This window comes from Martes martes (genome assembly GCF_963455335.1).
Source record: "Martes martes genome assembly, chromosome: 6".
NCBI lineage: Eukaryota > Metazoa > Chordata > Mammalia > Carnivora > Mustelidae > Martes > Martes martes.
The window spans coordinates 69,750,355-69,767,092 of NC_137893.1; the positions used below are offsets into that span (position 1 = coordinate 69,750,355).

At 43.4% G+C, this 16,738-nt stretch overlaps 1 protein-coding gene across 2 annotated transcripts in view; it reads left to right on the plus strand.

Moving 5' to 3' along the window:
- Window positions 1–16,738, plus strand: part of EPB41L2 (erythrocyte membrane protein band 4.1 like 2) — a 216,598-nt gene that overhangs the window by 193,121 nt on the left and 6,739 nt on the right. For both annotated transcript variants that reach the window (XM_080806711.1, XM_080806712.1), the window contains 3 exons: window positions 401–499; window positions 2,038–2,118; window positions 6,048–6,157. In XM_080806711.1, the coding sequence (XP_080662837.1) occupies window positions 401–499; window positions 2,038–2,118; window positions 6,048–6,152 (285 nt within the window). In that variant the 3' untranslated portion in view covers window positions 6,153–6,157. The remainder of the gene's footprint in view (window positions 1–400; window positions 500–2,037; window positions 2,119–6,047; window positions 6,158–16,738) is intronic.

The following is a 16,738-nucleotide window of genomic DNA, read 5'->3' on the forward strand; positions in this document are numbered from 1 at the left end:
CTTCAAAAACAATGAACTCAGCCTTTCTGGTCGCTGTGGAAACTTCTCTGTCTGGTTCTCTAGTTTCTTTTTCTAGCTTCTACAAAAGGCCTTTGGTCAAATTGTCTCATGACCCTGTAGCTCTCAGTCCCGTCTTCTACTTGATTCTTCCTTTTTTTTTCCCTCCCTCCTAGGGGGTTTGCTTCTCCACATGCATTGAGCTTTTGCCTTTACTCTGTTTAAAGGCCAGCCAGCCTCCTGCTCAGTAAATCACCGCTACAAACGTGCAAAGGATAGGCAGATAACCTCTTCTGCTGACCTTGAAGATTTCACAAGATGCATATTCGATGGGGAGGGGTCGTTTCTGACAACATAATGGAAATTAAGCATTACTTTGTATTTTTCCTCCAACTATCCAAAGATTGACGGCGGGGCCGGTGGTGACTCGGGGACATTACTGACGGCACAAACCATCACATCTGAGTCCGTGTCGACAACGACAACAACACATATCACCAAGGTAAAGCAATCCGGGGTAGGACCTTGCAAACAGGATCCTTTCTGAATTGTTTCTTTATTCCTACACAAGCTTCAAAGTAATAGACTGTGCCAGTGGAATAGAAGTGGCTGGACTTAAAGTATCCAAGAAATTGGACTCCATTGACAAATGTATTTTTATAAAGTACAAGGGTGTAAAAATAGGTCATGAATAACTGTATGTCAGCCAGCTATAGGAGAAAGAGAGAGTATCATAGAAGTAGAAGCATAAGTTTGGTAAGTGCAAACAAACCCTTCCAACTGAAGCAAGTGAATGAAGACCATCATTCAAAATTTTCAAGCAATTGTTCAAATAATATAATTTTCCCTTCATTGATTTAAGATGCTCATATATTGGATAGGGGGCATTTTTCAGATTATTCTCTCATTCTCCAAAGTTTTAACACCAGATGACCAGTGATTCTTAAAGTATGGTCTCCAGACTAGCAGTAGCAGTCTTCCCTGGGACTTGTTAGAAGTAAGTCTGTGGCCCCACCCCAGATCTCCTGATACCCTGGGAGTGGTTGTGGGAGCCCTCCAGGTGATTCTGACACCTGCCGCTGTCCTCAGATTTACTTCTACCTCTCCCATTTCGTGGACGCCTGATGGTTTAAAATGTATCCTTTATACCCTCCTCACCCTGTATTTCAGCCAGAAACTTCGTGAGTTAAAAAAAAAAAAAAAGGCCACATAAATGCAAAATGGTATCATGCTCATTTTAAAGGCTATCCAGTTAGGCTTGCAATAAACCTGGTTTCTTGCAGTAAAGTGCTATCAACTGGGACTTGGTGTAATTTATCAGAGCTGTGCTTTCTCAGGACTGTGTGGTATTTGCTCGTAGTTCAGCGTCACAGCCATATGATCCCTTCGGCCTCTGTCATGTCCCAGGGCTGCTCACGCGGTCTTTGTTGGCAGCAGAGTAACATACAGAGGATATCACTGAACAAAAATCTTTATATCACCCTCATGTATCTTCTGTATCTTAAACCAAATCCAAGTCTTCTTTTATCTTACTGCACTAAACCAAATGAGCAAAATTACCAGGGAATTTTTATGAGAATCAAGCAGTCAAAACTATGACATCAAGCAATTCCCACACTTAAAAACCAGGGACCTAAATTGTTAGAATTCCTTGTAACTCTACATAAACCAAAGAATTATTTCTTCTTTCCTCTTTTAACAAATTAGCCAATTGGGAGTAAAGAAACTCCGGGAAATTGTAATGGAATGTCTCAAAGGAACCATTTGGATTAAGTGGCATCTGTCTCATCTTAATTTCCCTTGAATCTCGATGAATTAGTTTTAAAGTTGCTTTCAGTTGAGGAAGGCTTATGGATGCTACAACTTTAACAATAGGAATCTCTGCTGAGCTTAAACAGTTTCTGGAATGTCCATCTTCACTCAGTGAGCATTGCCTTAATCAGAAGGTCTAGATGTGCTCCCCTTTCTTTGCTCTCATTAGGTATATACGTACTTCAATGATTGCTATCTCTGTCCTTTTGTTTTCTTTATAACCTTTAGACTGTGAAAGGTGGAATATCTGAAACAAGAATTGAGAAACGCATCGTGATCACGGGAGATGCAGACATCGATCACGACCAGGTAAAGACCTGAATTTCTGCTTCTGAAGGTGACCATGCCTCTAAGTGGAGCATGTGTCGTCATGTCATTTCCCCGGGTCAGATCCCTTCTCCCAGGGCCTCCTGGAAGAATCCACCTCCTAAGCATGGTGTAAAGACACTTCCTGACCTAGACACAGCCTTTCAGCCTTCCTGACACCAAACCGGCATAAAATGTGGATTGCTGTTCATTTCCCACTGACTCCAGGTGCACTTTTGAATCCAAATAATTGAGGGGATTCCTGGTGACCATTAGTTACTCACGTGGGCCTCACTTAAAGGCAAGTCGTGGATTAAAAAAAAAAAAAATGAGTAGCGGTTTAATGACATGGACTTCCAGTTTGATTTATGCCTACTTTTAGAAACTTATAAAGTATTTTTTTTTTGTAACATTAAAAAAATTGGGCTCTTTACCCTTCGGTGTTTTCCCCTAATTATTACTATTATTGAGGAGTGGGAGAAGGAAATCTGAGGTATCTTACAAAGTAGAGAATTTACATGGATTCAGAAATACATTTAAAAGAATTGTGCTTCCATTCTAATGTTAATGAGCAGAATGCGTGACTTTAACAACCAGGTGATGAGTGGGACTGGTGGTGACTTTGAGGGTAGCTTTCATTTCATTTAACTTTTTTTTTTTAAAGATTTTTTTTATTTATTTGAGAGGGAGGGAGCGTGTGCTCACAAGCAGAGTGGGAGAGGCAGAGGGAGAGGGAGAAGCAGGCTTACCACTGAGCAAGAGGCTCAGATGCAGGGTTCGCTCCCAGGACCTTGGGTCAGGACCTGAGCCCCAGGCAGATGCTCAACCGCCTGAGCCACCCAGGCACCCCGAGGGTAGCTTTCCTTTTAGGCTGCAATCCCAAGTGATGTGAATTTTTTGTTTTGTCATTTTTTGAGTGATTTGAACTCTGCTTTAAAGGAAACCAAGCTATTTTCTTTTATAACAACTTGAAGGAAAGGAAATGTTCAATTGACCATCTCAGCTGGGAAGTCAGAACAGATGAGAGTTACCCAGCTTTAAACACAACACTGAACTCAGGAAAGAGAATTTTAGAGAACAGAACTACTCATTAAAAAAAAAAAAAAAACTCCGTCTATGTGACCAGAGAGAAATAGATTTTCTTCTCTGCCTGTAAGGAAAACTACATTCTGTAAACCCCTGTAAACATGATTTTCCTTCCGTCTTTCCTGATGTATTCTTTTCATTCCTAGAGAGCTATCGGAGGTTAAAGTGTTGCCCTGACTCTGAATTTGGACTTTATAGTAGAGATTCCTAGTAGTTGACTAGGACCTGTGTCTGTTTGCCATGGGAAAATGAATGACCCCGCGGAAACCAATTCTCCTGTTCCCCAGATAGAGGATTTCTTCTCTGCTGGGGCAGTTTTGAGCTCCTCTGACCTAAGTCGGGCAAACTCTGTTCTTTTTCCCTCTGGGACTCTAGGTCAGCCAGCGTTTATTGAATTCTTACGGTGTAAGAGGTGGGAGCCCACATTCTTTGGCATGACGGGAAGTGAAAATCAAGGTCTTCTCCCAGCCTCTGTTTCTCTCACCTTGCCTTTCCACTGAACCTGTGCACTCTCTGGCTTTCTGATGCCATGTTTTCCTTTCAAGGATTACTCTTGGGTGTTATGTGCATTCTCTTGTCTTTTGGCCTTACTGCCTCCGAATAGCAAATAAATAAAACACAGTTTGAAATGTAAGTACTAAAATAACACATTCTCCTGACTCTTAGATTAGGAAAAAACCCGCAGCCCTACCTGTGACTGCAGGGACACGAACTTGTTTGTGTGATGTGGTGCTTTAGCACATTTTCAGACCGAGGGCAGATACCCACATGACAGAAGATATATTTGACTTTTCATAACTTTTTCATGTTTAATTATAAGATGCATCAACTTTTTTGAGTCCGTTTACTTGTGGCTTCTGGTATGCTTGTACTGGGAGCTCGTGAACTCCCTGTCTCCTTACAACCTGTAATGAGACCGTGGAAGTATTTAAAATTAGAGGGAAATCACTTCCCTGCCAAAAACAGAAGCCGATCACGTAGTAACTTGAATATCATTGACCCCTTTTTCAGTTTCTTGCTGTATATTAGAAGAATTTTAATAGTGGAAAGAAACCCTTCCTCTGAGCAAGATAGGAAAAAGGGAATTGTGCTGTTTGAGATGCTGGCTTTGCAGGAGTTCACCCTGTGTGTGTCCTGATGCTCTGCTCCGTACCAGGGATGTAGGACACTGCACTAACTCCCCAGAGTGTGTGTCTCTTCCCAGTAAAATAACTTCTCAATTTGGCAGGAGCATGTGATAATTTTCTCACAGTCTTTACTGTTGCCATCATAAATTAACATTTCACAGTATTTAATTTCGTGTACTGATACTACAGAATGATCAGAATTAATGGCACACGGATTTCAAATGTGTTTGAGGACAATTAAACTGTTTTTGGTTTTCCCTACTTTTCTGCTAATTAAAGCCTGTTTCACATATGTTCCCTTCCCTTGGGCGTCATTTGTATTTCCCCTTTGACATTTGTACTGGTTTAATGTAGGCAGATCCTTGTAATGAACGTGAGTTAAAACGTATCTGACAAGCTGTCTGTAGCTACATTTGGCTCGTATCAGAGCTGCCGCTTTCCCAAACTGGATTCCAGAAACTGATGTGGAGTAGTCCGTTTTGATGGTTCCGATCGCTCATGTCCCTCTGAATACACAAATCCAGAGTGACTCAGCTGTACTCTGTCTCCTATCCCCACCACAGATACCTGCAGACACCTCCCAACCTCCTCCCTTCCCCCCATCCCACTCCCACCCTCCAGCCTGCCCGCTCCTGCCACCCAACAGACAGTTGTGCTGCTCTCCTGGGAGAGTCCTCTGTTTGAGCTCACTCTTGTCCTGACACCAGTGGGTCACCAGAGTTCATTCCCTAGTGGAAATTTAAGCACCCTCAAGTGTCTTCCAAGCTTCTGTGTAAAAATTTTGGGTATAAAACCAATTTCTTTTTCTATAGCTGTACCTTTGTGTGTGTGTGGACTCAGGCTCCAGGTTTTGTTCCATAACCTTTCAGCTGGCAGGAAGCATACTGCAAATAAGAAATGTGGTCATCCCCTTAGGCAGATGATTCCAGAGAAACAGGAAAAATTACACTGCTGCTCTCAAATGTGTAGTTTCTATATGAGATCTGGTGCTGTCTTTCCTCGAAGACTTTCTTTTTGTTTCAGACATCGTTCCTAGATTTTGAGTGATGTTCTGTGGTGGTTTGCTTTCTCCCCAAGACATCTTGAAATATCTTTTCCCTCAGAAAAAGTAGGATCTTTCTCCTTTGTCACAACACTCATACGTAGTTTACTTTCTGATAAAATACAAAAAAACTTTGCTTCCTGACTGTCTGGTCTGGGAAGAGCCTATGAGGTATTGGGGGGGGGCGGGGTTCTGCTCCTGCCCCTGCCCCACAGCCTAGCAACAGGATGGCCTTGAGCATGACCTGTTGACCTATGCACCTTCGGTGGTTTTTGACTGTAAAACAGAGACCTATAGTTGCTAAAGAGCGGTCTCTCTTGCTTCACTTCGCTGACTATGTGTCCCCATTGCTGCTGCTGTTTTTATTGTTCTGGACCCTAGAAGTTCCTCCAAGTCTCACGCAAGTACAAGGCTGGGGTTCAGAGTCTGCACGTTTCCCTTACATGCATCGTTATTTGAAAAGACTGGAAAATGGGAACTGGGGAAATGATGAAGTTTCTCTAAAATGAATATGAGCCCGTTTCACGTCCCTGCTTCCTCAAAGCAATAAAACCATGTTTGCCAGAGATGGAGTCCGGTTGAGCGGCGTCCCTGTGTTCCACCGTCCCGCGAAGCAGCTCCCCCCCCCTCCCCGCCCCCGTCTCCCTGCTAACAGCGCTCTCTTCTGACCCTGGCAGGCGCTGGCCCAGGCCATCCGGGAAGCCCGAGAGCAGCACCCCGACATGTCAGTCACGAGAGTGGTGGTGCACAAGGAAACGGAGTTGGAGGAAGGGGAAGAGTAAGGAAGGTAAGAGAGGCTGTATCGCCCAGGGCCTCTGTCCCGGCTGTTCATGCACCTCGCCCTCCCCGGGGACAAGAAACGTACTTCTCTATCACGGTGTCTGTCTCCTGTGGTCCCTATGAGTCTTCAGACTTCATTAGCCCAAGTTCCTCTGCTTACGTTCCCTGGAAATTATAAACTCTGTTGACCGATGGGCATGTGATGTTATTAACCGCCATGTTTTGAAAACTGCTAATAATTGACATTTCTGTGTTGTTTTACTACCTACCAAGTACATCAGTGTAAGTTCTCTTTATTAACGTTCACAGTGACCCTTTGAGGAGGGTGCTACTGCCTTCATTTAAATGAGGCATTTTTGCTGTAGGGGGCACAAAAGGGAGATGAGTTAATTCCCTTAAATGTACACAAAGAATTGTATATCAGAGAATGAACCATAAAGGAAAAGATTGCTTTGGCTACATAAAAATTTAAAACTTAAAGGATAAAATGACAAAGTTCAAGATACCTGGCAGAGAAGGAGTCAGTATCACAACTCTATCACTAACTCTTCTGTCTCATCAAAAAATTCAAGCACTCAAGTAGAGAAACAGGCAAAGGATTAATCCAGTAACCCAGAGAGAAGCTAAGTGAACAATAAGTAAAAAATGTTCAGCCTCATTATGGTTTAAATCAATACAAATTAAAAATTCAGTGTGTAAGTTTTCATTTATAAGCCTGGCAAAGTTTATGTTTTTAGCTTGTGTTGGGGAGGTTGTAAGAGAGAAAATGATACTCTTCTGCTTTATAAACTAGTAATACTTCCTGGAGGACAGTTTAGCAAAGCCCACATTAAGCGTGCCTACCATTTAAACCCGTGTTATCAGAGATGTGTAGAAAGGCTTACAAGAGTATTTCTCACATCGTTTCAAATTTTTTGTTAGTATGCATAAAAATCTAAATGGCCCACAGTAAGGATTGCTTATGCCTTAATGCCGCTTCTGTGTGATGACTAAAACATAGCCATTAAAAGTTATGCTAAAGAATTACTAGTGAAATGAGAGATGTTCAGAATTATGTATGTATTTAAAAAGTAAGTTTTATTGCATAGCATGTATACCAAGATTATTTTTTTGTTTTTAAAATGATCTGTACACTGACTGGTTGGTAGCCCACAGGCAGGGCTGGCCACAGATGACTGCACATCTTCCAGCTTGGGGTTAGGCCAAGTGCTTTTCCGTCACAGGAGGTCATGGCTCCCACCATTGCAGCAGCTGCACTTATTGATAAGAAATGACATCTGACTTTCTTGTTCTTACTGATCTTCATAGATTCTGCATACTAGTCCTTTGTTAATTTTTATGTGTTGTGAATATCTCCAGGTTTGTGGTTTGTCCTTTATTCTCAATATAGGTCAATATAGTTGTTGGTATATCGAGATATCGAGTGTAGTTATTAATGGAACCTTATGTAGTTCAATTATCAGGCTTTCCTTTATGGCTTATGCTCTTTCCATACCCCGGGGTGTTAGGGATACTGTCGATTCAGGTATTTGAATGTTGCCTTTCACAGATCAATTCTTAATCCATAAGAAATTGGTTTTTCTGTGTGGTGAGAAACAGCACTGTTTTTTACTTTTGTTTCCTCGAAAAGTAGCCAGTGCGTGGGGGGGTTTCTGAGCACTTTAATTTCCATCAGTCCATGTGTCTGTCCCTGCTCTAATGCCAGACTGTCTAAATTACTATAACTTTAAAATGAGTCTTGGTATCTTGGTATCCCCAGCTGTGTTTTTTTTCCTTCAGGAATGTCTTATCAATTCTGGTCTAAAGCTTTCTGTTGCATATAAACTTCAGAATCAGGTTGTTGGGTTCTAAGATGACCCTGTGGTATCTTCATTAGAGCTGCATGTGGGTTGTAGCTCACTATGGTGAGAATTACATCTTTATGATGTAAAGTATTCTTCCCCACAAGCATAAAATATCCCTCTTCATTTATATATGGTATTTTTAAATGTCTCCCAATAAAGTTGTATAATTTTTAACCCAAAAGAGGTCTTATAAATCTTTTCTAGCTGTTGCTAGTATAGGAAGATACCAGTGACTTTTTAATATTTGTCTTGTATCTAGCAACCTTACTCTTTATGTGTTAGATGCTGTTTTCAACACAGGGTGTACAAAAGGCCTACAAGCAGAAATCATTTAAAATTTGAGCACAAGCAAAATATCCATTTAACTGAATAAATGTGCTCTGTTATGTGCAAGGCTGAGCACTCTTAGCTAGCCGTCAGAGGATCAAGTGCTCTAATCTTGCTGGATCTCAAACTATGTGACATTGGGCAAGTCAGCAGGGCTCGTCCAATCCACCTTTACTAATTCACAGGACTTATTATAAGAATATAATAAGGTAACGAATGAGAAAATTTAGTGTTACACAATTATAAGTATTTTTACTGAATTATGTTAATCAGGAACATAGGACAAAAATTAGTGGCCAATGTGAGCATTACCAATACCCCACTTTCACTGTGGCATTTTAATAAGTTTTAAAGTGAGTTAGTTATATCTGTTATTCCTAGCATCCTATCCTCATTTTTGCAGTGGGCATGTGTGTACACACACACACACACACACACACAGCCTGTGAAGTTTGCCTATCTCAGAGGACACCTTTTTAGGCAGCCCTGCTAAACAGATTTAGGCAGTTAAAATGTAAATTCGCATGTAAGGCGAGCAAACTAGTTAAATTTGGAAAGATTCATTCATCAATTCCAAAAAATATGAGAACCAAAGTGTGCAAGGGGAGAGCTGGGCACTGAGGATGCAAATGGTCAAACTGGGAAACAAACAAACAGGGTCCCCTTCATCGAGAAAGGATCTGGTCTGGGAGGGGAGGTGTAAATATTAAGAAACAAAATGTAATTTGCAAATGTGATAAATGCTCTGAAGGAAGTAATGCGATAGGAGAGAACCAAATAGATTTACGCTGCTGTAAATTTAAGCTTTCCCTTGAGAGAGTGAGTTTGAGTTGAGATCTGAAGAACGAATAGGAGTTACCCCAGTGTCTGAGTCCTTGTAGCACCTGCCTCCTGCTGGCTACGGCTTGTTCTCGAAGACTTTCCTTCGCTGGTGCCTGTCAGGGAGGTTGAGTGCATGTGCCGCTTCGGTTATCCTCTGGCTGCCCCGCCAGGATCCCACAGAGGCAGCAGGTGGGCCAAGGCCAAGTGCAGGCCTGTCACTGAACACCAGAAAAGAAGGATAAGTACTTATTGGTGGTGTAGCCACCCCATCTCCCCTTCTCCAACATGAAAAGTTCTCCTCCTGATCTGACCTGACCTCTTCCTTTGGAGGAGCTCTGAGCTTTGGATGAAGCACTGAGAGTGGGAGGCGAGGGGAGTTGCCGGAAAGGTGCACTGAAAGGTGCACGGAAAGACCCCCACTGAGGGCCGAGCCTCCCAGGGCTTCCGCTCTCAGCTGGGTGCCAGCCACTGGGAGGCCGAGAGGAGCTGCCACAGGCCCTGTGAGGAAGGAAACACGCTTCACAGGAGTACTTGACTAAATCTTTGTAGCTGTTTTTCTCTGTGTTCTGTGAAGGACTCCTCCCTCCCCACTTTATCCTAAATGCATGTTTATGAGCCCTCAGCTAGACAACACGTCCATGGCCTTGTCACCACTGGAATGGTGCTCCCTAAGAGTCCCCATGAGGAAGAAGAGTCCTGCTTGCTGGTTTGGGCTGTGAGGCCTCAGAAAGAACGAGCCCCAGGAGGGGGAGCTGGCGACTTTGCTTCAGTTGGCTCCGTCCCCTCTCTGCACCCAGACTTCAAATAAGTCCCGGTGACTCCTGGAGTCATCACTGATGTGTAGGATAAAAAGCAAACAAGGCCTCCTTTTCAGCTGAAGGCAGTGAGCTGCCAAAGGAGGAAATGATGGGGGAGCAGCGTCTCATCCGCTCACATATTTTACTCTTGTTGTTGATTATACCAATATATACGGAATGCCCATTGGGTGTCATCTGTTTATAAGGTCTGCACTCAGCAGTAAATCGTGGTAGCAGGGTACAGTCTCTGCCTTGAGGATGTGTTCTGAGCTGCGTTGGGTGGGAATAGAAAGGCAAGATCTCTACGTTAGGATGGGTGTCCGATGGCTTCTCACCGGAGCTTTCAGGGGAGTAGGAATAGCTCAGGGAAGAAAGGCATGGAAGGGGGCACTCCAGGCCAGAGCTGGTTCTCTGAACGTCATACCCCGAGAATGGGGCAGAATCAGGCATGTCCGGCCTGCAGGGCACGTGTTAGAGGAGCGCGATGGGAGCTGGGGGGGCAGAGCGGCCGAAACCCGACTCTGAAGAGTCTTACAAGCCAAAAGCTGGAGTTCAGCTCTACTTGGAGAAGCGAAGGGGCGCGAACACCTCAGGTATTGGGGAGATGATAAGAGGGTAGAGGTCTGTGACTCGGTGACTGTTGGCATGGCGATATGGAAGTTCGTGATTTGGGAAGATGGCCGAGTAGGGGAGGATCCCAGGCTTCTGGCATGAGCAAGTGAGTGGGTGGTGGGAGCTGTAATTTCAATCCTGGGATACAGGTATTGGTTTTCACAGGTCCTGTGCAACATGGCCAGTCTTCTCAGCTCAGCTATCTTAAAGCAGAGGTTCTTGTTCTATTTTTGTTCTTGGTAGTGTAGGAGAACACACCTGCCATGGCATTATGGAGGACGTTTAGAAGTGAATCTGTAAGGGCCTGTCTTCTGCACATGGCACCGTTATTTGGAAAGTTACCAGATAGTCTGAGTGTTAAGAGGAAATGCAGCATCACAGATCTGCTGGGTTCAAATCTATTTTGTAGTATGTGACCTGCCAAGTTCTTCACGTTTCTGTTCCTCGGTTCTGCCATCTGTGAACTGAGGATAATAGAATTTATAGAAGAGTTTGTATCCAAGGCACACTGTAGCATATAGAGTCAGCTATAGGAACCATTTTTGCTCCTAAGAATAAAATAAACATTGGAATATCCTTCCCCAGAGGTGTTGAGTTTGAGGTGCCTGTGAAATGGCTACATGGAGAGGTCCAGGAGGTCGCCAAGAGCTTTGAGAGAAATCACAACAGGTTCGGAGCCGAAGGTAGAGGTTTGAAAGTCATCTGAATGTGTCACCTAGTGAGGAAGCCTTTGGTTTGAGGGATTTTACCCTGGGCAAGATCAGAGGAGATGCAGGAGGGGAATGGGAAAATAGTTAGAAAATGCGGAGGAAACACTGTCACGAAAGTTGCAGAAGATGAGAACTCCAAGAAGGAGAGAGTAATTAAGTCTTGAATATTAAATCAAGTGAACACGTCCTCTGGAATTGTTGGTATAGAATCAGCCTGGGACTTGGTCAGAGCTGTGTCAGGCAGGTAGTGGGGATGGAGCCCTGTCACGGGTTGAGGAAATGGGGCTTTTACACGGAAAGTACTTTCAGGAAGCTCTCTGTGCTGTCATGCATCCGTGAATACCAATTTCTACTTAAGATAATATTGTCTTCAAGCTAACATTTCCGAGTCAGGGTGGTATTCAGAGTTTCAAGATGAACTCGAGAGCCAGACAGGAAATTAGCATTTGCTGTCTAACTGACTCGCAGGAGAAAAGAGCCACATTGGCTGGACTGATTTCTCACTCATCACGAGCTACTCATTCCCGTGTGGGCCCTGATGAGCCTGACCTTGTATCTGAAGGAGAACCCCCAGCCTGTGGACTTCCGATTCAGGAGCCAGGAGTTTTTCAGGCATTGCTTTTTTTTTTTTTTTTTAAGTATTTTATTTATTTATTTGACAGAGATCACAAGTAGGCAGAGAGACAGGCAGAGAGAGGGGAAGCAGGCTCCCAGCTGAGCAGAGATCCCGATGCAGGGCTCGATCCCAGGACTCTGGGATCATGACCTGAGCCGAAGGCAGAGGCTTAATCCACTGAGCCACCCAGGAGCCCTTATTTTTTTTTTTTTTTAAAGATTTTATTATTTATTTGACAGAGAGAGATCACAGGTAGGCAGAGAGGCAGGCAGAGAGAGAGAGAGAGAGAGAGGGAAGCAGGCTCCCTGCTGAGCAGAAAGCCCGACACGGGACTCGATCCCAGGACCCTGAGATCATGACCTGAACTGAAGGCAGCGGCTTAATCCACTGAGCCACCCAGGCCCCCATGCATTGCATTTTTATTTTATTCTCCTTGGCTAGTTGTAGTAGTCTTGTACCTAAAATTAGCATTAGTTTTCAATGTAGATTAATCAAGCCTAAAATGCAGATTTACACATAGCCCCGAAAAGCCATTTCAGATTTAGTGGCTGTCAGGCACAGCCACTTCTCACTTTGGCATGCTGTGGAATGTTCTGCTTCACATTTATAAATCTGGCAGGTGCTTTCCATGAGTCAGTTCCAACATATTTGAACTACCCCACAGAAGAGGCACTGGACGCCACCACTGTTGTGCATTTGTTTGCACAAGAGTCACTGATTCCCCAGGGTTTGCTCTTGGGCAAGATTATTATCGACTCTTGTTTTTGCAAATGGAACTATTGTTACTGGGGCTTTCTTTCCTGGTAATAACAGAAGCGATTATTATTTTGAAAAAGAGCTAGCAGAAAATGTAAATGATCCCTAATTCCTCTGCTCCTAGAGTTAGATAATCCCTTTTCACAGTGTATGTATGTGTGAACACATACACGCCCACGCCCGCCTCTGTGGATGGAGGCTGGGACTGTCGATTCTGTGCTCTAGCCTGTCTTCTTCTCCCCCAGCAGTGCGTGGGAGATAACCTTCCTTGGCAGCCTCTTGTTTTTCATTAGCCATTGAACAAACGTGAGGATTTACGTGACCCCTGTTAACGGGCGCTTAGGTTATTCCTCCATTGTCACAATTCAGCACGCAGCTGCAAAGGTCATACTCGTGTGTACATTTTGGGGCACAAATTTCATCGTTTTCAGGGCGTATGTTTCCTCCTGAAAGGTTTGAAGAAGTTGCAGTGTATGAACATCTCTATTGCCCCACAGTTTGTTTGAAGCTAAGGATTATAAAACATTTAAGAAATCCTTGCCCATCTGGTGAGGAAAGAGCGTTTGTTCCCCTCGTCTCCTTTTTTAATTGTGAGGAAAGAGCGTTTTGTTTTCATTGCTAGTGAGGCTCAAACACACACACACATGCACACACAATTTTATTTCTTTTGAATTGTCAGTTCTTTCCCATTTTTCTATTCAAATGTTAATTATCTTATCTCGGACAGATTTATTAAGGTTACTAACCCCTTCATCCCAAATGTTGCGTATTTTCTCTAGTTTTTCATTATTATTGAGAATTAAAAATAGCACCAAGCTGGGGGAGAGAGGGAGAGGGGTAGACAAAATCAACAGATTGGAGGCATGAAGGTCACATCCAGAGTTTGGTTTCTTTGGCCCAAACAGTATTTTTTAGAATTTGAATTAATGAACGTGCCTAAAACAGGAAGGCACCAACTGATTTCAGAACCGTCAGGAGCTCCAGTGGCATTGAGCCTGCCCTCTGACATGGCCGCGGCACCGCCCTCGGACGACGGAAGAGCCCTCCGAGCCACCTGTGTCTCCTCAGAAGGCCCTGGGTACCCCGTCTCCCTGCTCACGCATTCACCCACCTGGCCTCTGAGGGGTGGGCGTGGTGATCGTGACTTTATTATGCCCGGGCTGGACGAGGGCATATGGAGAAGTATGAAAATCAGAAGAATATTTTATTACAAACAGTTTAAATTACAGCCTCTTCTCTCCCCACCTCCCACCCCCCACCAACTCTTTTCAATGAGGAAGTAGAATCCTAGAGAATAAAGTAATCGGCATCAGTCCCTTATACTCAGGACTCCTAAATGCTATCCATGTGCGAAGCTAATGAGAGTTTCATCTGTCTGAAGAACCACAAATGTCGGTCATCCCAGATACTATTTTCTAAACGTGTAAATTTGTGGTGGCATTAGGAGGGAATTTTGCAGTGGTAACCAAGTAGTGTGTGTTTAAGATATTCCTGACCCCATGAAGATTACATTGGAGGACCTGTTAGCCCTATGTTTATTTAACTCTCATGCATCAAAATAATTCCATTAGCCTTAGAGCGAGTATGTGTCTAGACTTGTCAGGTATGATAGCCAGTCCTCACCTGTGCTATTTGAAACATGGCTCTTCCAAACTGAGATGTGCTATAAGTAGAATATAACATACTGGATTTGAAGATGTTAGAAAAAAAGTGTAGACTAATAATCTAGAGATTTGGGTCTAGAGATGAACTCTTTTGAGTTCCACTAAACTTCTATTGAAGGAAAACGCGGGACAAATATTTGGTGAGTTCTGTTCATATATGGTTTCAAAGGGTTTTTTCCCCCTAAAAGATAACGGTTTTGATACTGTTTTTTCAGTGTAACTTTTATTTGATGCTTTATCAGATAAAATGTTTTCTCGTCTCTTTATCTTATGAACCTAAGATCGATACAGGCGTAGCTGGAATACAGTATACTGAGTGTAACCTTATTCTAGTCCATTTGTTACTTAAAAGAAGCTTTAAGAGTTTGTAAAATGCTCTCATATCAAGTTCCCACAAGGTTTAAACCTAGCAGAGTGAACTGGAAGACCTTACGCTAGCTTTAGGGCCAGACTTTAACTACGCGTAGAAACCTTTGTCAGGGCTCTCAGAGATTTGGGAAAGCCATTTTAAAAAAGAAGGCAGAGTCCTCCCAGGATATGATAGATGTAGTTATTTAACAAAAGAACAGAAAAAAGAAACCTCAAACTTTCCACTTCAATCAGCAGGTGTAAGTAATGGGGAAGACGGGCGACAGTGCTTCCTTCCTGCAGAGAAATACAGTTGTTTGTTTGCTCCCCTGCCCAAGCTCCTGCTCTTGGTTCTTGCCTTCGCAGCTCAGTCCCTAGCACCTTCATCCGTAGATTCATCAGTGCTGACTCTTGTCAGGACACCATGCTTGGGGCGCTGTGGTAGCTCTGGTGAGCAAGAGGTGAACCCATGAGAACCTGAATGCAAATAACATAGTAAAAAGTAGTGTTTGGGAATCCTTGATAAAGGACTGTGAAAGTTGACTGAAATTTCTGATTGGTGAATCTGAGACCTCCCCAGAAAGGTATCAGGGAAGCCTCTCTCCGCAGAGTGCTGGGAGGGGATTTGAACGTACGGAGGTGGGCAGAGAGGAAGAAGCTTGCAGAGAAGCAGCGGCAGGGGTGTCAGGGAGAACAGCTCCCGCATGTGGCTGTGTGTTGAGTTCACAGCAGAGCTGGAAAGACTTGTCCAAGGCATACTGCAGAGGGCAAAATTTCGTGTCAGTACCTCAGGTTAGACTTTGCTCTGTAGGTCACCTACAGAGGGTATTTGAGTAGGGAAAGGACCTTTTCAGCACCGTCTTCAGGAAGATTAATTCCTCAGTAGAGTGTAGGACTGATTGAAAGCGTGCTCGGTTAGATGAAGTACCCTATAAGGAAACCATTATACTGCTTCAGGCAATTATTAATGGGGAAACTGACACCTGTATCTCTAACAAGAGTAGAACCGAACTTAGTTTGAAGCAAACCAAGCAAAATTTGAAATATCATAAATGAAAATCTATAAAAATCATACTAGCTACCATTCACTGGATGCCTACTCTAGGCCCAATTTTGAGGACTTCGCCATTTCCTATTTCATTTAGTTCCTACAGTCATCCAAGGTGCAGGTGAGGACATGGGGGCATGGAGAGGGTGAGTCCCTCAGCCAGGTCACACAGCTGGTGAGTGGCAGGGCTGGACTTACCCAGAGGCAGCCTGAATCCACACTGCACGCCGCTCTGCAGAAGGCTTCATGATGGGAATCTCTCAAATAACAAACTCCCACCAATGTAGTTGAAATGCAACTCATTTTAGAAAAATTAATTTTGTATAAAACGTCTTTGAAGTTGCAGCTGTGATATAAAGCTAAGTGAACAAGTAAAACCATAATATAAAATAATCATGTTTAAAAATGAGGTAAAATTAATGTTTCCATTTGACAGAATATTCTGCAATTGATGTGTAGTAGTAATTCTTTAAGTAAAGGGACTTGAAGGTGCCAAGTGTAAAGATTCAAATAGAAAACTTATTGTTAGCTTTAAAGAAAACACAATTAATTGGCCTGATGTGACTGACGGTTCACCCTCTCCTCAAAGGTAAGGGAATGTAATTGGCTTAAAAGCTAAGAGAGTTTTGACTATCACGGGGTGGGAGAGAAGGAAGGTGTTCTTCTTCACCTCTCCTCTGGGAGGGAAAGAAAGGCAATTGTTGTCAGAGGTAGGCAGTTTGTTGTTGTTGTTGTTGTTGTTAAACAAATGGGAATTTAGGGGAAAACATCTCAAACTGACTCTTGAAAGCAAAAATACTTAACTAAATTGATATGATTCTAGCAAATTCTGAACTGAACTTTTATCTTTGAGGTGAAATTGTGTTAGTGTGTGTGTTATCGAGCACAATATAGTTGGCACTCAGAGGAGGCCGAGATAGTGGCAGAGGGAACCTGGTCCAAGACCTAAATGTGAGACGGACCCATATGAGAGCCCACTCGAGAGCCTCTTGAGACCACAGAGGTGCCCTAACAGCATTAATATGTTCAGGCCAAACAAGCAAA